The following is a 20,724-nucleotide window of genomic DNA, read 5'->3' on the forward strand; positions in this document are numbered from 1 at the left end:
TTCCAACATTTTCTTAATTTTATTTTCTAATTATTTCTGCATTTCTGCTAACAGGTTTTACTTACTTTCATGATTTCAATCCCAGGGGCATGGTTTTAACTCAATGTGTTTTACGGGGGAAAAAAAAATCCAATTGTTACTATTATTAACTTAAAAAAATGCCTGGCTACCACCACCACCTCAGTGCTGAGGCAGAAGCCCAGAAGGGGACCCACTAGCTTATTTTAAATTTCAGAGCTTGACTTTTTGGTCTGTCCTTTGTGGTGTTGTTCTGACTTCCCAGATGGTTCATCTCTCTGTGGACTGTAGCAGACGCCTAAAGTTCCCTCTCCCCTTCCAGTCTCTTTCTTTCTAGTCTTTAAGGACTGGCCTGACACATCTTCCTTGGATGCCTCACATGAGGATGAAAGAAAAGTCTGCAGTCATGGGATGTCGGTTGACCATGGAGAGCTATCTGACTAACATTTCTGTGTAGATCTTCTTGACATGTAGTTTTTTGGTTTTTGTTTTTGTTTTTTTCCTCCCGGGAAGAGAAGAGCCCACTAGTCTCCTGCGCTGGGAATAAAGGCCACCCTGCTCAGCATTCTGGGAAGCTGGTGGGTGGAGCAGGGTGTGTGCACCATGAGTGCTGGCGGGGAGGGGCATGTCTTGGTACTTGGCTGTGGACACACAATTATTCTGTCCTCCTGACTTCAGTGTGGTCCTCTTTCCCTTGACTATGCTCAATCTCTCAGAGGTGGTTAGAGATTTGTAGGCCAGTGAGTATAGAATTTCGCATCCCTTTCTAAAGAACAAATTATAAAAATAGGCATGAAAAGTGAAAACTTAAGTGTGGAAAAAAGGCTTCAAAATAAAATTTAAAAGTGAACAAATGAAACAAAAAAATCAAGGATAACCTTGCAGGTTTATCAATCATCTGCTTGACACACTTCTGTATTTTTATTCCTACCTTTTTGGCTTTATGGTCTTTGTCTTTTTACATGACAGAGTCAGTATCATTTTCTCAAAGGAAAAAGAGAATTCAGGTTTTTTTTTCTCTCTAGTAGAGCTGACTGAATTTGTTTTCTACTAACAATTTAGAAATAAGTGGCATTTCTGTGCTAACTAGCAATGCATAACTATAAATTTTTAAATTGATGTAAAATTTAGGGAAATCCCACATTTCTTTTGTAAACAAATGGTAAGATGTCAGGACATAGTTCAAGGTTTCGTGACCAATGATTCGTCTCATGCTCTTGGAGCTAGTGACAGTCACCTTTCTGTCACGGATGTCCTTGTAGGAGATACATCGTGAGTTCTGTTATCTTGGTTGTATCCACCAGAAATTCTGTCCTATCCTGTTCATGTGACTCTCTCCTGTTTACCAAATGGATTCCCAAACAATTACCATTAATATTTAAAACCGATTTTGTTTCCTTACTGGTGACTAGTTTCAGGGACACACTGAAAAAACTGTTATATTATTTGATTTCCATTGACATAATTGCTCAGCCTACCTTTACCATTTCTGTCTGATTCATTGTTAAATCCAATTTCCTCTCATTTTTTTGTGATGCCAGGGATTGAACCCAGGCTCACCAGTGCAATTGGAAGGCAACTTCAGAGGTACATATACTTCAAACTCAGAGTTACTCATTTTTTCATTTGTTTTATTAAAAACATTTTAAAATGCCTTCATAAATGGCAGGTTAAGTAGTAGAATCTCAATTCAATCTCCCAGTCCCACCCAAATAAAGGCTCAGGCTATGTCAAAGCTGAGTGACATGAGGGGGGTTAAAAAAAAGACAAAGGTTTCCTCAAGCAATAAAGATGAATTATGGTAGAAATGCTTTCAGTTTAGAAAAACAGGGCCACATGACCATGTGGCTAGAGTTCTTTCTAAAGGGGCTGAACAAAGTTCATGTGAGTCAGGGTTCCTGGGGTGAGGTCTTTATTAGTTCCACAGAGAAATCCCCCTGGATGTGCCCTAGTGTAGAGCTCTCTTGAGGGGACCCTCTGTCCTTCACTAGGGCAGAGCAGAGGCTTCTCTCAGTAAGGGGGATATAACTGCGCTCTACATTTTTTTTTTAAAACAAGCATCTTTCATCCAATCCTGGCCTTGGGACCAGCTTCACTCAACTCTAGGGTTAAATAGAGCTGCCAACTCCTGAGCTGCTGTGGTCTGGAAAGGAAGCTTGGATGATAGTTCTTAGGGTTGCCCAATGCCAGTTTAGGGTCTACCTTTTTCCTCCTTCTTACAGGTGGGTGTGAAGTGAGTTCACTGTGGCTTTGATCTGCATCTCTCTTAAGACGCTGAACATCTTTTCCCTTTCATGTGTTTACGGGTTACATGAGGACCACTGGAGAAACACTGGGCTCTCTTTATTCCTACTGAGTTGTAAGAGGCCAGTTTATACTCTGGATGTCAGTCCCTCAATTTCACCCCATTAGTCTACACCCCATCTCTCTTGCTGTGGCGTTAAGACTGGAAAATTTCTTAAGATTAATTTGATCATCCTATCTCCCTTGGATTTTAGTGTTTTTTTTTTTTTTATTTTTTAAACTCTTAAATCTTATATCTATTTAGAACTGATTTAAAGTGTGTGGCTAGAGAGTTGCTTTAACGGGGATTTATTTATTTATTTTTATAAACCTAGGTGTGCTGGCGCACACTTGTAATTTAAGATCTCAGAGCGGGAGACAGGCAGATCCCCCAGGGCTTGCTGGCTGCCCAGCACAGCCTACTTGGAGTTTCAGGCTGGTGAGATCTTACCTTGAGAGACAAGGGACTAGGAACAACAGCTGAGGTTGTTCTGGCCCTGACACACACATGTGAAGTGAACATGTACTATACAATCTTTCTTTTTTCTTTTGGTGTATGTTTGTGTGATTTTTTTCTTTTTAAGATAGGTTCTAACTCTGAAGCCTACATTGGCCTGGAACTCATTATATAGTATAAGCTGACATTACATTCACAGCAATCCTCCTGCCTCAGCCTCCTAAGTGCTGGGATTACAGGCATGCACCACCAGGCATGACTTGAAAAATATCTTTAAGAAAAATCATGTATTGGTGTTAAATGTTCCTACTGCTTCACAGATAAGTAAAAAACTTTAACATCCAATAAAACCGAATCTTTTTCATTGCATGACTTTCCAGGTAATATTTAGGGCTAATTTTGTTTTATTATTCAAGATGAGTCATCTGTTGTGTCCTCCCTCCACACGAAAGCCTATAAATACATATTTAATATCATTAGAGATGTATCATACTTTAGGTGTGTGAAGAACCTAGATCCACAGACACATACGTTTACACCTAGGCTGGTAATAGTTCCATCTGCTCATTCAAGTCTTTTTCTTGTGTCCCTTAGTCATAAGACTTGGTTCTTTGTTTCTTCTCCATTACCCTCTCTCCCACTCCATCCTTCCGCCCTTTTCTTAAATAGGGCCTCTACATTTATTTTGTTGGCTATTAAGAGCCCAAAGTAATATTTAAATGTAAATTTTGTAGCTCTACCTGTGTTAGGCATGTTTCATAGTGGTTAATTTTTTTTTAATCCCATGAGATGGGATTCTTTTTCATTTTATCTTGCTGAATACAGTTACCTTGCAACCACCCACCACACCACCATACCTACACACTTAATCTGTATAGCTTAAGAAATTCAACTGCAGAAGGGAAACTAGGGTTTCTAAATAATAGGAAAATAATGATAAAATGTTCCTTTTCTTTACAATTACAAACCTATGCTTACTTCTTAGTTGTTGTATTAACTAGAAACAGTCTTTTTATTTATTTATTGTAAGAACAACATGGATTTGCATTTGTACTTTCACTAAGAAATATGAAGGGAGTCACCAACTTCAGCCAGAAAGCCTCAAACAGAAAGAAAGTAGCTTTTTGTTCCTAGATTACTAAAAGACACAAAGACTGCATTTTTGGCAAGCCAGTGTCTTGGTAGCATGCATCAGGGTGAGCCATTTACTTCCCGGATGTTCCACTGTGATGAAGTGAGAAAATGCGTTTCCTACTGTTGAACTATCCTATCAAGACTGAAGCGTTCTGCTTGGTAAAGGGTTCGGACTGATTAACTCCTATGTATCTACATCTTGCTTTCTGATCATGACACATAGCCTATCGAGGACACAGGCTGGATGCCTTTCTTCTTTGTAACCCTGGCAGGTACTGTTGGATGTATGGTGCAGCGTTCTCAGCCTTTGTAAATGTTTACTGCATCCTTACTGAGGGCCACCTTCTGTACTAAGTGCTATGCTAGGGTCTGGAAACATCAGGACAAACAAGGAAAACCAGTGCCATGGTCTCAAGGACCTTTTATGTCATCCCACAGTGATGAGTGATTAAATGAATGAGCAAAAGAAATGTTCTGTTCCACATTCAGGTCCTGCAGAATGCAGTACTGTACTATGACTTAGAATTTCTGAACAATATACAAAGAAGCCCCCCTATCCTCCCCTCACTTTTAGACAAAGGTGTATAAAGGACAAAAAGGTATTGGGCTTCTAATCTGATGTTCAATCAAAGTAAATTGACAAGAAATGCCAACAGCCAGCTGCAGATCAGACATAGCCTTTGTCTGGAGAAGTTACCAGAGCTTGAGTCAAAAGAATGTATCATTTTTATTTTATGTGCATGAATGTTATGCCTGTAGAAGCCAGAAGGCGGTGTCAGATATCTGGAAGTCGAGGTACAGATTACAGATGGTGGGAACTGAACTCCGTTCCTCTGCAAGAACAGCAATTGCTCTCAATGACTGAGCCATCTCTCCAGTTCCCAAAGGCAATCTATGCTAAAGAGATTTTGAGGATACTATGAAGGGAGATAGTCTTTGGGGTTAATTTATATAATTTATATTATATATAATATACAAATAAATTATATATATATATAAATTAACCCCAGTGTGCCCAGGAAATAACTAGAAACCAGGGGCAGATGGGATGCTCCTTGGCACTGATATGGGACATACTCTCAGTGGGCAGAGGGGACAAAAGAAAAGAACTGCAGCCTAGCTACGTTTCGCCAGGCTCTCTGCATCTCCTTTCCTGTGGCAGTTTGGAGAGAAGCTACTGCTCTGGCAGCTTGTGAGTTGTTCCTCCTGACCCTGTTTTGTTTTGTTTCTGTTTGTTTGCTTTTTCCTGTTATCTTCTGGAGACTAGTGGGGCAAGCACTAGTCCAGAGAGAAAGTAGGGTTTGCTCCTCAGAAAGCTCCTATGTTCTGGAAGCAATCAAGAGGCTCACAGTTCCTTGTCTCAAACGGCAGGCACTTCTCAGTTCTGTTGGTCACTCTATAAACATAGGCAGGGGAAGGGATATTTTAGTCTCAGTAACAAAATGGAGAAAACAGCCCTCAACCTCCAACATGCCTCACCTTGGACAGAAAGAAAACAAAACACAATTTCCGTGTGTACAGAGGGAAAGGATTCTATTTTTTTTTCACAATAAAGAAGTCAACAGGATGTTCTCCAAAGCTACAAATATACTCCTTTCAAACAGTAAATATCTCCATTAGCAGCGTGATGCCAGTTGGCTAATTCTGTCTGTCTCAGTAAAACCTTCCAAAAAAGTTCCTGCTCTTGTGTAACATCTATTTACAAAACGGTGATTTGCATTCTCCATTTGCTAGATTTCTCAATCTTTTGTTTCCTCACCCGCCCCTACTGCAGGGACCGAGATAACAGGCTGACCCAGATGGTGGTTGGGTGGGGATCCCCTGAGTCACCCCAGCACACACTCAATTCCTATCTTCTTGGGAGCATCCCTTGCACTCACACACGCAATGGCTGGGAGTTCAAACCTCTATACACTCTGTGTGCTCTCTCGGCTTCACCTGCCTTTCCAAAATTTGTTTCTAGTAAATAGGTATCTAGGCCTGTGGGTAGAGAGAACCCCAGAGTGACTCAGGGCCCCCCTTTCTGTGTCTCTGGATATCTCCAGCTGGGTAAGAGACTCACAGAGCTGGGGTGGGGGTGAGAATAAAGGAGGGCTGAGCAAGAGTGGGCGGTGGTTGATAGTGGCTGAAACCCTGGCTCCCCAGGGAGTGGTCTGGGCCTGAGTCACTGTCTCGGCAAGAGAGGAAGGTAGGCGTGAGGCGGCAGCTTCTCCAGTGGACAAGGACTGGCCCTGCCCCCATCCCTCAGTCACTGTCTTTGGAGTCCTGCCTGCTCTGGTCTAAGGCCCACAAGGTCACTGCCACTTTAACAATCATACAAGTAGAGGACCAAGGCCTGGGTCACGGCCAGGCAGGGTTTATAGAGTCATGTGGCGCTGCTGGAACAGGTGCTCAGCGGATCTCTTTTCTAGCTGCTATGCTGAAGGCCAGAGAAAGGTCAGCCTGAGAAAGGGAAGGACGGACATCCTTAAAGGGTAACAACCTGGGCTGAAACCATTCACTGCGGTTATCTGTGATACCACTGCCTCCAGTCCTGGATATGCTTGACACGAATTAACTGCATCCCAAACCAGAGAACTTGGAACATGACCCCTGACCTGCCATTCATTCTGTGTGCAGAATTAAAAATAAAAAGCATGACTCTGTGACTTGGCTGACTTGTATGTGGGACCAGGACAATCCACCAGCTCATCTGTGACTCCCTCCTTCCCGCTGTTCGTCAAGCTGCCCTCTGATGGGGACATAGAATGAACCACATGGTGTTAGGTCATGTAAACAAGGACACCATCGAATTAAAGTGAGCATTTATTAAGCATCTGTGTGAGATGCTTCTGATCTATCCATTGACTCACAGGAAGTGCTCTACTCCTGTGTTTCACAGGGAAGGCACTGGGGAAGGCGTTGTGTCAGAATGCTGGGGTTCAGATCCTGGCTGTGCCCACCACCAGCTGTGACATTCACACAAGTCACCTCAACTTGCTCGGTTTCCTTACCTGTAAAACAGGGCAAACGTCTGCTTATCCTATATGGCTGTTAATGCTTGAAAAGCTCCTGGTACTAAGTGGTCTGGAGAGTTTTACCGTGACAGTGGTGGCAGTGGTCATGTGACAAGGACCAAACTGAGGCCTAGAGGGAGGGCTGCAAAGTGACTGAAGTCACACAGGAGGAGTGGACAGAAGACTTCTGTGCTGTTCTTGAAGCGAGAGGCTGTCCTGTAGCAGACTGTACCCCATCCGGGGTCAAGCTACTCCTGAGCTTACAACCCAGAGGGGATTTCTCCCTAAACAGTGTGAGGATTTGTGTTAGCAGCCTGGAGGCTGGCGTGTGCTTAAACGCCAAGAGCTGAGCAGATAGGAAAGTCAAGGTGCCTGGTGATGAATAGCTGAGAAACCTTAGTGCTTGGTGGACAGGTCCCCATTAGCCTCATTCTAATCCATCAATGAAGACAGGAGAGGATGGGTGCCCAACTTCACGAATGCTGCCACTGAAGCTCCAAGCCTGAGTCAGTCCCTCCCCAGCCCCCTTCTCTCTTCACACAGTTTCTCTGTGTAGTCCCGGCTGTCCTGGAACTCACTCTATAGACCAAGCTGGCCTCTAACTCAAAGATTCCCCTGCCTCTGCCTCCCGAACGCTGGGATTAAAGGTGTGAATCACTGCCTCATGGCTGATTTCTTATTCACCTCATATTCTCACTACATGTGTCCACCGGCAAACCCCTAGTCTCATTTTTCTGGTCTCGACTTTACATAAGCAGCACAATGTCACTGAGACGCCAGCTTTGACACTCAGCTGTATACTTCCGAGTCTCACCCATGTCCACATATACACTCACACTTCACTTACTTTTTTGAGACAGAATCTCAATCTATAGTCCAAGCTGCTATCAAATTCATGATGCTCCTGCCTCAGTATTCCAAGTGTTGGGATTACAGGGGCATGCCATTATGCCTGGCTACATCACTCATTTAACATGTCACTTCACCGTGTGTGCGTGTGTACATGTGTGTGCACATGCATGTGTGCATGTGTATGTGTGTGCGTGTGTCTCATAGCTGCTGGACATCCACAGTGACAAAGCTTGTTTCTGGCATGTTCTGGTTCATCTGGGGTCCAGGCTGCTGTGGCTCCACTGTCTCAGGTCCACAGAGCCCAATTTGTCCCTCCAGCTCCCACCACCCCACGGGGTTCCCATAACTCCTCACCCTCAGACACTTCTTGCCCCTATGATGGCATTGAGATGGCATTGGTCTGTTTGCCAGAAATCTGCTGTCTCTGTCTCTTTTGGTATTGGGGGGATTGAACCTACAGCCTGATTTACACCCCCAGTACCCACCCTTTAAAAAATTGTATTTTTATCAACATAGCGAAACCAGCCAAATTAACACCATAGCCACACTGCTGAAGTGACAAGTACTAGTTTGTAGTTTGAATATCTGTGACCATACTCCTGCACAGTCAGTTTTCAAATTGCGATCCATGCAAAATACCTACCAAATTTCTTTTTGGGGTGCTGGGTTCTAACCCAGGGCATATAGATCAATTTAAATTGTGACACATTATATATGCATATATTATATGTGAATATAATATACATATACATATATTATATGTAAATATAATATAATATACATATATTATATATAAATATAGTATAATATACATTTATCCTGGGACCCTATTTCAAAAAACAAGGTTGGGGGCCACCTGTAAAACAAGATTGCACACGTGCACACGTGAGCACACACACAAAAGTACACACACACACAAATTGCAATAAGACTATTGGGAAGATATCATCCAAGATGGCTTTCATGACTTTATTCTTTCTCCTTTTTGAGCTTTGCAGGCCATGGCCACAATAATTTAAACCATTGCTTTTGCTATACCACCTCTTTGCTTAAAAGCCCTCAATTTTCCAAAGACCAGGCTCAATGTCCACTCCTCAGCAGGGCACTGACAGCAGGACAAAAAGTGTCTCCAAAGCAGAGTGCCAAGCCCTAACCGTGGAGCCTCTGCCTGACCAGCATGTACTGCGCTGACCCCCCACCGACTGGCCGTGCAAACCGCTCCAAGCACCCTCTCCAAACACTTTCCCCACACGCTTCTTTTCACCTGCATCCTGTTCTTGGTTCTCCATGGGAACACTAGGCACTCAGTAGGTCAAAGTTCAATTAAAATCTGCTTGGAATCGTTCCTGACAATGTAATTTCCAGTACTTCCAGGCACTTGCTAAAGGCAAGCATTGACTCTTACAGCCTTCCAGATGTTTCTCAACACTCGGTACCTCTGTAATGTTTAACAGCATTTAATCAACAAATATTGGTTACGTATCATCTGTGTTGCACTGTACGGCGGCATAAAACCATCAAAACTGGAAAAGGACTTAAGAGGAAAAAGGCATTTACTGACACCTAACTTACCAGACACCCCGCCTGTGGGACACCAGCTGTTCACCTTCCAAACACACTGCACACTGAGCCTGGGGAATATCAATATCTAAGAAGCCATGAGCGAGGAGGAGAAGCCTATATGTCAGAAAGGGGCACACAGTCTTGATGCGGCCCAGCAGACTTCTGACGCAGAGTATCTTCTGGGATTATCTATTCCGTATCACAAAGGGAGAAAACAAGACCTGGAAAGGCTGACCAGCCACCCTGTGAGCAGCAGGACCTGGACTTGAATGGAGCACTTGGCTTCCTGGCCCAGTGTTATCTCTATTACCTTTAATCCCTTCCCTTCTCAAATGACTCCACACCTCCAGCTCCAGCACCACCCCACCCACTCCCCTACCTTCCGTCCTGTCATTTAAACCTCAGATTATCAAGGTACCTGGACCCAGGGAAAGCTACAATTCTTGGGGATGGCTAGGGTAAAGTCACTGCTTGTTTGGTTTTGATTCAGGGTCTCACTGTGGAACCCTGATTGGCCTGGAACTTACTATGTAGACCAGTTTGGCCCTGAACTCTCGGAGATCCACCTGCTTCTGCTTCCCAAGTGCTAGGCTTGAAGGTGTGTGCCACCATGCCCGGCAATTACTCCAAGTTGTAGTTAAGTTTCTCTACACACCATACTGAACACATGTTTATGCGGAGACAGGAGGAGCCGGGGTGAGGACAAAGTTGGGGGGGTGCATTTGATTTGGGACCGAGGAGATGATTTGGTGCTCTGAGAGGTAAATATCCAGTGCTTCCTTCTAAATAGGACAGATCACTGAGTTGCCTTGCTGGAAGGCTAATGGGTGGGTGGTGGTGCAGGTACTCACTAAATAAACGGATTATGCAGGCTGCCTGCTTAGTGAAAGAAACAAAGACCTCTTACTCTTCGTGCAAAGTCCACAGTGTGCAAAGGGCATCAATATTGGACATTTCTCACCGTGACATTTTGAAAGTACAGCCTAGTCCAGAACAATGGATACCCTTTGGGCACTATGGGCCATGGCAGCTTTAGGTCTTATTTAACTGGGCTTGGCATAGTCCATGTACTTGGTGAACTTGACCTTGGGCATTAGCCTCCCATGATGGCTCTACGTCACTCTGGTCTCTTCCTCTAGTGAAAATTCCAGTCTCAGATGAATGGATGGATTCATTCTGGGAGCAGGAAAACCACGCTGGGAGTGAATCAGAAGGACCCAACCCTCGTTCCCTTGCCAGCCATTGAGCTAGGAACTGAGTGCGATTGTGTGCCCAGGCACTGGTGTTGGTCCCCTCTCTGGGAGAGGGGGTCAGGGTCCACGCAAGAGATGACGTAGAAGCCCTCGAAGCAGGAAGAGAAAAGAATCTCATCCTTTAGGGACAAAGCCATGCTTTTGGTTGTGACCCTCAGTCCAAAGAGGCACTAGGATGTGCTTGTACTGGCAAATGACAACCTCTGCCAATTCCAATTCTCTCCAACCTGATGGGCATCGTTGGAAAATGATGAAATTATTGAAAAAAAAAAGGCTAGTTTTTTACTAAAGGAAGAGGAGGAGGAGGGGAAACTTTCTGAAAGACATATGAAAACAACTTGCCTCAGCTCATCCACAGAACCCACACCTCTAGTGGTCTTTGTTTCGCTTATTCCATTTTTCTAATGATAAATGTCAGTCTAAACAGGAAGCACATGTACTTTCTGCCTTCTAGGCAAGAGAGACTCGAAGATTCAAGGTGCAGAAACCAAGATGACTGCTAGCATCATGAGGCTAGAGGTACACTGACTGGTGCTTAAAAGAAACAATTCCTCTAGGAAATTTCCCTACAAAAAAGGGAATTGAAGAAGTGCCCCTTGACCTGTCACTCGCTAAGCTATAACAAGACAGGGAAGTTAGCTTTTAGGGGTTCCAGCTTTTTGTTGACCTCTTGGAGCAAGAGGTTGAAAGGAAATGAGTATCTCCTGCTGGGGCTTATTAGAGCATCGCAGGGGGCTTCCCTTCACTGCTTCTCCTGCTGTCTGACATTTGTTCACCAATTAATCTCAGTCTGAGAAGTAGGTGGAGGAAGGGGCCGAAGTGGTTTACACTGTACATTAGAAAGCTGTCCTTGACATTGACTGACGTTAGATGCTTGTGGCTAACGCTTGGTCTCCACTGGTGGTCAAGAGTGAAAGCCTTCTCAGAGGGTGTCTAGCTAATTTCATTCATTCATTCACAGCTGATTACCACCCACTTATTTTGCATAATAGGCTGGGCTCTGAGCAAGTATGGCCCCTACATTAATGTACCTTGGGATCTGAAGAGGGGTGATTAATCTCGGACTTCTCCGGAGGCCAATTTAGTTATACAAATGCAATGCAGGAGTTTGTGAGAATGGGGACTGGGGACACACAGGCTTTTGGGCCTAAAGGCAAAGTCCTTGACATGGGCAGCTCTTAAAGAAACCCTAGGAAGATAGAAAATCTATAACTTTTCCCCTCTGCATATTAAAAAAAAAAAAATCCAGAGTAACAAATAAGGAGTAGCTTTTGGGGAAAGAGGACTTTCCACAGTAAACTAATCACAAACATTAGGAAAAATCTGCTGCGAGCTCTCCACCACCTGCGGCTGCGACAACCCAGCTCCATGACTCCTTGGTTTGATCCCCATAAAGTTTAAGCTTTGTTTATCTTAGAGAGAGGGTCACAGCCCTGGAAAGAGTCAAAGAGTCCAATCACACATGAAAGGGTTGTGCGTGGTGTGATTCTGATCCCTTTGGTGTGCGAACCAACTTTTAAATTTTAAAAAAGAATTTTGCCTTTTGAGGACTGTTAGGTTACTATTACAGTTCTCTGAAAGCAGCTGGTTTTTGATCACAGGACTGCCTAGACTACCTCAGTGAGAAACACAGCTCGGAAGAGGGCAGGCGCGGTGTAGAGATAGATGGCCACGGGAGCGAAGGAGGACACTGACTCCACCTCAATGGATAGCTGAGAGAAGAGGGACTCCTCCTACCAAGGAGCTGAAAGAAAATGCGACGGGAGAAAGGGCAGGCAACAGGCACAGTCGCGGGATCCCAGACTAAGGGATCCTCGGGTGTCTGGCCGAGAGACGGAGCCTCCGGGAGGGCACCGAGGAGCGGGGCCGTCGGGCCGCCCTGGCTCCAGCCGACGCCACCCGGCCTCACTCACCAGCTCATGGTCCTAAACCCACGCCGATTGCCAGGGTCCTCTGTAGAAAAGTAGGCTCTCCAGGATCACTTCCGGATTCAGCCAGTCTCCAGGAAGTGATGTAGAACACACCCCCTTTTCCCGGAAGAGGCGGGTGGGAGGTGGGCCTACGAGTTAACACTTTGTTCTCTTGTTGTTTGAGGCAGAGTTTCCTTTGCTGGCCGTGGTTGCACGGGGGCCCAACTACCAGGATCTCTACATAGAGCCCTTCACAGGCTAGTCACTGCAGTTTTCTCTGTCTGATATGGGGTTTCTAACTCAGAAACACAAGCAGCGACTGTCTTGGGGAAGGAGCTAGAGAGACAGTAGACGGGAAGCTTACGTTTTGCTCTACACACTAAAATGTTGTGTGTCTCACATATATCACCTGTTACAACAAGGATCCCTTCCCCCTCTCCAAGATGGTTTGGGGTTCGAATGAAAACAGAGTAAGTGCTCTCAGGGTGAAATATTCTGTGAAGCTATACAATGAGGGAAGATTCAGAGAGCCCGGTGTGATGCCATGTACCTGTAATCTCTGGAGGTTGCGGCAGGGAGGGGCCATGAGTTCGAGGCTAGTGTAGACAATGTGGCCCATCTGGGCTTCATAATCAATCCAGTCTCAAGAAAAAACAATACACCAAAGCCTACCAAACAAAACAACAGCAACTACAAACGAGTAGAAGTCCGCAGCAATGTTAGGAAAAATCCCAAATTCTATTTATTGGTTTAACAAAAATGTACTAGGTACTGTGGTGACCTGGAACGGGACAGGGGCGGGGTGGGGGTGGGATATAGCCTTGAGAAAGAGTATTGATCTTGTCCCTGTGCCCTTTAAGAGCTATTGTCTTACAGGGAGAAGTAACAACAATATTAACGAGTGAGGCAGGACAAGTTGCTGGACAGACTGTTAGGGGCCCCCGGAGCTGTGCATGTAGTTTTAGAAGAATAAGATCTAAGCAAACAGCTTGCCTTTGGCCTCAGACTTCAGAGCCCCAGTGTACCCCAAACTACCTAGATAGAGTTCTGCACTGAACTGAGTTTCTCTGCTCAAGTTCCTGTTTTAGAAGAGAGAAACTCAAGCAGTGAGGACCATTCTCATCCTCTCCCCTGACCTTTCTAGGAATTCCCTTTCTTCAAATGAACCTTGAGGGTTGTAGGCACAGTCTGGGGAGCAGCTAAGTCCCCATGACCCAGAGCAGAGGTATATACAATGTGTCCCAAATTCCCAGGGCACAGGGGCTCAGAGTAGGAGGAACGAGGGGTGATTTTTAGTTTTAAAAGGCTTTCCAATAAGAGGTGGTGGCTCCCTCAAGACATCTCACAGAACATCACCATGCTATTTCTTCAGGAAAGAAGTAAGCAGGAGCACAGGAGTAGTCTTGAGGAGAATAGAAGAGCCAGAGTTCTTAAAGAACAGCTCAGGGAGAGAGCATAGATCAGGGAAGTCTTAAAGCTTTGTATGGGGTGAGATGAATGGAAACAGTGTGTAATTGTAAATCTCTTGGTGTACCAGCACCTGTGGATGGCTCAGCCCCATTTCCTCCTACCCCATACTCAGCCTCTCTCAGATATTGCCAGTGGAGATAAATATTTTCAAAAGGTTTAGCCTGTGCCACTGTGTACATCGAGGGAAGTCTGTTTGGGAGCTGTTGGTTGGAGTAGCAGATGTATTTTGCAGGACGAGAATAAATGAGATCTGGACTAAGAGAAGAACTCAGGGCTCTAGTCCTGTCTTTGACAGCATGACCAACTCACAAAAGTCATATCCCTTCTCTGGGCCTTGACTCCTCATCTATCACAAGTGGGGATGGATAACACTGTGTTGAAGTCTCCCTCAGTCAATTTCCAAGTGCACTGTTATATTGGTTCTCAACCTTCCTAATATTTCCACTCTTTAATACAGTTCCTCATGTTGTGGCGACCTCCAACCATAAAATTACTTTTGTTGCTATTTCAAATCTCATTTTACTACTGTTATGAATTATAATGTAAATGTCTGATGTGCAGGCCCTGTAAAGGGGTCATGACCCATCAAAGCTTAAGAACCACTGATCTAGAAGCTCTTGGGAAATGGGACAGAGGAGACAAGACCTAAGCAGAGAGACAAGCCCAGAGAAATGAGCAGGTATGAGCAATTGTTGATGTCTGAGGGTGAAGCTAAATATGAATCTTCAGGGAGAAAAGGATTCAGTCTGAGGCCTAACTGGGGCTGTTTGATTATTGCCCACCTCAGACTTTTAACATAATCAGCAAGACCTTCTAGGTTACTAGGGAGAATGGTGGCTTGCCAGGGTCTGTCTGGGAAGTGTCTGGAAGTCTCTGAGCTTAACGTGCCTTCCTTCCTCTCAGCAAGCAGGGCCTCAGGCTTAGGGTGGACAGTCAGGCTTTTTCCTTGAAGTTTCTCTCTGTGAGCTTCCCTATGATTGGCATTCATCCACGGGTAGCTGTGCACACATCTAGCATGCGTATCTTGCCTTTCTATGACCAAAGGACAGTATGATACATGTTGATTCTGCCTCTTCAGGGATGGACAGGAGCAGAGTCGGTTTATAAGTAGAAGCTGAGAATGGAAAGGCTTCAGGTAGAGGTGATGCTCCTGACTGCAAACCTGGTAAATATTGCTTCGCTCAAATGGCAGAGGTCTATTTAATGAACAAACCCACAGAAGAACTAACCTATGATTGTCCTGACCTCTCCCCAGAGGCTTTAACTCAGGAATTTATATACAAGTGCTCCCTATGGGGCCTTGTCTCAGATTATGTTACATCTTGCTTTGTCCCAGCCTTTCCCATATGAAGTTTAGGGCTGGCCCAACTCTTTCACAGAGACTCACGAAGGCTCCTGAAATAGACCAAGATCCAGGCCTTCAGTGTTCTCCATGGACCTCATTTAGCTTCTCTGTGCTTTTTAATTGCTTAGAAGGGTACCACTAAGTCAGGGTTCCCTGAGAAGCCAAGAGCCAAGGGCATGGAATGGCAAGCTAGGGTGACAGAAGATGAAGGTGTCAGAGTAAAATCTTGTGGAGGATGGGAAGCCCACATTGACTACTTTAAAAGTCATATCTGAAGCCAGGCTGACAAACAGCAGCTGAGTGGACTAGGAATACCTACTAGGCCTTGGCTTTGTCTCCAAGGGGTTGAGAGTTACTCATTTCTTCCAATGGGCTTATCTTCCTTGACCACAATGCGAAGAGTCCAGTCTAAATCAGGTTTGGCAAATGAGCGTCATTCCACGTACCAGTTTTGACTGTTTATTACTAGATGTCTAGAATACTATATTGAGGATTCTGGGAACTCGCTCTGTGAGTACAGTGAAGACATTCTGTGATGGATTAGTGATGTCTGACATGAAGACATGAATGAGCCAAGGTATTAAGATGGTATATGTGCCAATCTTATTTTGACAAATAGTTAACAACCAATCAACTATGCATGCCGTGCCATGTGCTGTTCTAGGCAACCACGATTTAATCCTTACAGTAATGCTGTGAGGTAGGTAATGGTTATCACTGATGCCATCTTACAGGTATGAAGCACAGTCCTGGCGCGATGAGGGAGAATCCCAACCTGGGCAACCTAGCTCTGATTCTGCTTTTTATTAACCACTTGAGTGACTTCCAAAGTTCTTGCCACCCTCTTGACTGTCTTTAGCTCTGTTGAGGTTCAGTAGGCTCTCAGGGCAGCATTTGGAGCCAGAAGGAGCTTTGGTACCGAGGGGCCAGCCTGTTTCCAAAGCCCCCAACAAAGAGCACTTTAATATGCTTCCTGCCCTTTGGAAAGTTGACACCAGCAGATGGCAGCACTTGGTAAGGGTGAGAGCAAAGGGCACCTCCTGACTCAGCCTGGAAAACCTTCAGGGTGCCCATAACCCAGATGTCAAGGGAAGCCAGGGCAGACAAGGGTGTAGAGGAAGTTTAGCCAGGGCATCATTGAGTAGGGCTGCAGACCTCAGATTTGCAGGGAGCCCCTGGAGCCAATGCTTTGATTCCACCCAGCAGTGGGAGCCTCTCAGCTTGCATTTCATGGTGCTTGCTGTGGGCTCTCCCCCCCTTCCTCCACTCTGGAAGAATGACTAAGTTTAAGGACTAAAAAAAAAGTGTTTTGATTACACTGCCTTTTCACCAACTGGGAGCATTAGTCACCCAGGATTGCTGCAGATAACGGGGAAGGCGAACAGCGTCCCCCTCCTCCCCCTCCTTCTCTCCAATTAGCTCACAGGCCCAGGGAAGGGATGAGAGAGAGAGAGAGAGAGAGAGAGAGAGAGAGAGAGAGAGAGAGAGAGAGAGGCTATCAGGAGCAAAGCAATCCCCTCTGGATGATCCCCAGGCACTGGGGGTGTGAGCTGCCAGATGAGGTGGGCAGGGGAGACCCCTGAGGGAGGTGTTCACTGTAGACAACTATCAGGAGGGTATTGAGCCATGGCCAGCTGGCTCTGAGAGGCCCATTTCCCCAGGTAGGTCCGGAGTACACTGGGAATGGGAGGGTGGAGGTAAACCATTAAAGACAGGGTTCCTGAGGTGGGGACCCTGGTAGGGATGTTGCTAAAGTGTCACATAGACTTTACAACTGCCCCTTGATGGGGCCCTGAGGCCTTCATCTGAAGCTGGAATTTGCTGTCAGAAGAGGCAGCACTCACTATTCTCTGGAACAGCACCCCTCCTCCTCTGCTTCCAAGGAGCAGTATCTGCTGTGTTTGGCTGGTTTTATCTGATTTCTTCTTGTCCCTACCTTGTTGCCGTGGAGCTATAGGGCTAGGACATTCTCCTGCTGGCCTATTGATCCAAGGGAGCAGCTTTGGGCCCTGTGATAAGGGCCTTTCACAAGGGATTGGGCTGACTTTGGGGATCCTTGCCCCTTAGCATTGATTTATAGCTCATTCCTCCCATTCTGCAAAGAAGCAGTTCTGAGTGGCCTTTCCTATAGTAGGGCTGTAGACACTTGCATGGAGAATTTCAAATACTTGGATACACATCATTTTAAGTGCTAAAAATACTGGAAAGGCAGAAACAAGACATTCACCCAACTTCTCCCAGGAGCAGGGTTTCAGCTATACATTCACTGCAAATATGGAATTGGTTTGGGACATTTCACATCCACAAGTGTTAGGTATACTCTGGCCTCCGGAGCTTACAAGGCAGTGCATTGGAGTGAATAGAATTAAAAGATAGAAACAGCTTTTCTTAGAACAGTGCTTCTCAACCTTCCTAATGCTATGACCCTGTCATGTGTTGTGGTGAGTCCCCATCCATAAAATTATCTTTGTTTCTACTTTATATCTATAATTTTGCTACTGTTATGAACTGTAATATAAGTATCTGATATATAAGATACTTGATATGTGACCCCTGTGAAAGGGTCGTTTGACCTGTAGAGGCCTTGTGGACCCACAGGTTGAGAGCCACTGTGTTACCAGGCACTGTCTAGGAATCTCTCCTGGCTTTGCTTTTCTGAATATCTTTAGGCTGGTGTAAGGAGGCTTCCCACCCCTACTGTGCCTTCTACAGTTCCCGATAACCATAATTACCATTGTGGAGTCTTGGTAGCACCAGGCAACAAAGTCATCCTATATGTATTGGATAATATACCCTGCATAGCAGTTCAACAATGCAGTTCTTCTGTTTCCTTCTTTTATAGATGGAGAAACTGAGGTTAAACTAGTTACCCAAGGCTATAGTCTTGACCATGAGGACATGCATTTAAATCTGGGCTATCTACATTACCTTGGATTTCAAAAAGAAAAACAAATGGCATTTGTGAAAGATTTACTCTCAAACACTAAGCCTTGATAGCATCTTGGCAAAGGTGGGCTGATGGTCAAGGTAAAGTTCCTCTTGCTTGGTGGCTGCACTTCTCATTGGCCATCTTGCAGATGAAGTTTCCTGATATCAAAAGACAGCTCATGTTTTGGGCTGATAAAAGTAGAATGAATTAGCTCTGAGACTTTTGTCCCTGACCAGGGTCCCATTCCCCCTCAGATGAAGCCATTGGATGTTCGGGGTGAGCCCAACTCACAGAGGCATGTAGATTTCCCAGGGAGTCCTTGCAGGTTCCCTGAGTGGCAAGCTGACCAGGGTGTGGGCAGGTCTGCCCTAATCTGACCTTGCTCCAGGCCTGGCTGCCCCATGTCTGCCTGCTGTTGCTGTGGACGAGACAGCCCCCAGACACTGGCAGGACAGGTGGTAATTATCCCTGGGCACTGATTACACCACAGGGCCAGCAGGGCCTCAAATAGCCCAGAAACCCAGTCTGGTGCTGGAAGTGGGGGAGGAGAAGGGTCCTGAGAGAGAGGAAGGGGCAGGAGAGTGTGGGCATGGGTGTAGGCTGTGGAGATGGGGAAGTATTTCATCTCCAGGCCTCTGCCTTTCGGGTGGTCTAGAACTACCAGAGAAAGGGATGATGCTTCAATAAAGCAGGCTGATTCTGAATAACTGGACAGGATACAAGCCACGTAGTCTGGTCAAAATGGAAGAGTTGTGCCTTTGGTGGGGGACACGTGGGAAAGGTCTCACTCCTCTAAATCAGTAGCCAGTAATATCACTGAGTCAGGCTGGATGTTACCCCCTATACCTGCACTGATCTTACCCATGGAAGACACAGAGCACGGAGGAGAGTCCCAGCTAGGATGAGGACTCCCAGTTCTCCACTTGAGGAGGACTAGGCCAAGACTCTCCAGTCCTCAAGCACCCTTGGTCTTGTGTGAGACTGCAATGCCCAGTCTTTTCTCAGAATTCCTTTCAGACTGAGGCAAAGCCACTAAGCTACAGGTATCGGGGACACCAGGGGGTGGGGTAGTGGCTGGGGCCACAGTATGTTGGATAGAGCATCTTGTAAGAGGGTGCTTAAGGCAGGGAGGCCTGGCATGTTACCCCTCGGTTTTTATTTGTTCTACTATGCAAAATGTGCCTGTTCCTGTCCTTATACTTCAGTTCCCATAGCTGCCGAGAGGCCTGGGATTCTGCCCAATGGCACCTCTACATTGAGAAGGGGAGGAGGGAGAGCCAGTGAGGTTCGGGAGAACGGCCTAGGAGGCAACTGGGTGAAGCCAGAAAGGTTCCTTTGGGAACAACCCTGAGATGGGCTTCTTTTGAGACCTGTTACTTAATGAGGAGTATGGATTTCTAGCAGTACACAGGAGATGCTGGGACAGACAAAAATTGAAAAAGAGAAGCCCCTTCATGATAAGCCCCTACTTCTTCCTACATAAGTACAGATTCCTACACATCAACCCCTCTAATTTGAAGAGTCTGCATTTCTGGCAGTGTCCCTATGTTCCAAGGGAGGGTCTCAATTGTTACACCCCATGGCCTCAACCAGCTACAGACAACCAGGCCAGGGGCTGTTCTTATATTCAGCAAGCTGGAGACCAGGCAGGACCAGCTCTGGTTTCCCAGACACCAGTGAGAGGGTAGCAGAGACCACGGTGTTCGTCAGTTGTATTCGTTCCCTTCCACCCCAAGGACTCCACCCAACAGGCGAAATCTCCTCAAGTGCCACCTGTAAGTTTGGGAGACCAAGGCCAAAGCAGGAGGTTGTCAGTGGCTCCAAACCATCTCTCCTAACAGCCCTGCTAATCCAAATAAGATGGGGAAAAGGCAGTGGGAGGAAATGATAGTTTCATGGTTATTTTCAGAAAGGAAAGAAAAAAAAATGCAAACAGGAGCACACCCTGCATTTTGGTACAAAATCTAGGAGTCTCGTGGAAAAGAACCCACAGTTCTTCCTTCCTCTTGTCCCTCTCACCAGATGCTGGGGGGAGGTAGCTGGGTTGTGGGGGCTTTAGGCTGCTCCCCTCACCCCATTCAAGGAAAGGGAGGTGAGGGGCTGCAGTAGACAGGTATAGGAAAAGCCTTTAAGGGGTGTCAGAGAGAGAGAGAGAGAGGCATGTTTGTTTTGTGGGCCTCCAGGGGCCCACCCTTTTGGGGGTGGAGGAAGCCAGTGCATGTTCTGGAGCTGAGGCTTGTGAGAGCGCATAGCGGCAGAGGTGGGATTGGTGGGTTGGGAGGGTGTGTCTTAGAGGCACAGTGCAGAGAGAGGAGAGAGGGGGAGGAAGAGCAGGAGTTGCTGAGTGCATGTGTGTGTAGGGTGTGAGCAAAGATGGGGGCTGCATAACCCTGAGATGCACACAGAGGGCCTTGCCATCTCCAAGGTGCTGTGTGAACAGACAGCAGAGCCCAGTCCCTTGTCCCCAGAAGGGATTTGAGCTTTTCTGTCTAATTTGTGTATTTTTCTAGTCAG

The 20,724-nt window shown here is 45.9% G+C and overlaps 1 protein-coding gene across 1 annotated transcript in view; it reads right to left on the bottom strand.

The window, feature by feature from the left end:
• Window positions 1–12,554, bottom strand: part of BIN3 (bridging integrator 3) — a 35,847-nt gene extending 23,293 nt beyond the window's left edge. Inside the window, exon 1 of the mRNA XM_080926050.1 lies at window positions 12,470–12,554. Coding sequence (XP_080782176.1) covers window positions 12,470–12,477 — 8 coding nt within the window. The 5' untranslated portion in view covers window positions 12,478–12,554. The remainder of the gene's footprint in view (window positions 1–12,469) is intronic.
• Between the last annotated feature and the right edge of the window lie 8,170 nt (window positions 12,555–20,724).

This window comes from Micromys minutus, assembly GCF_963924665.1.
Source record: "Micromys minutus genome assembly, chromosome: 12".
In the NCBI taxonomy this organism is placed as follows: domain Eukaryota; kingdom Metazoa; phylum Chordata; class Mammalia; order Rodentia; family Muridae; genus Micromys; species Micromys minutus.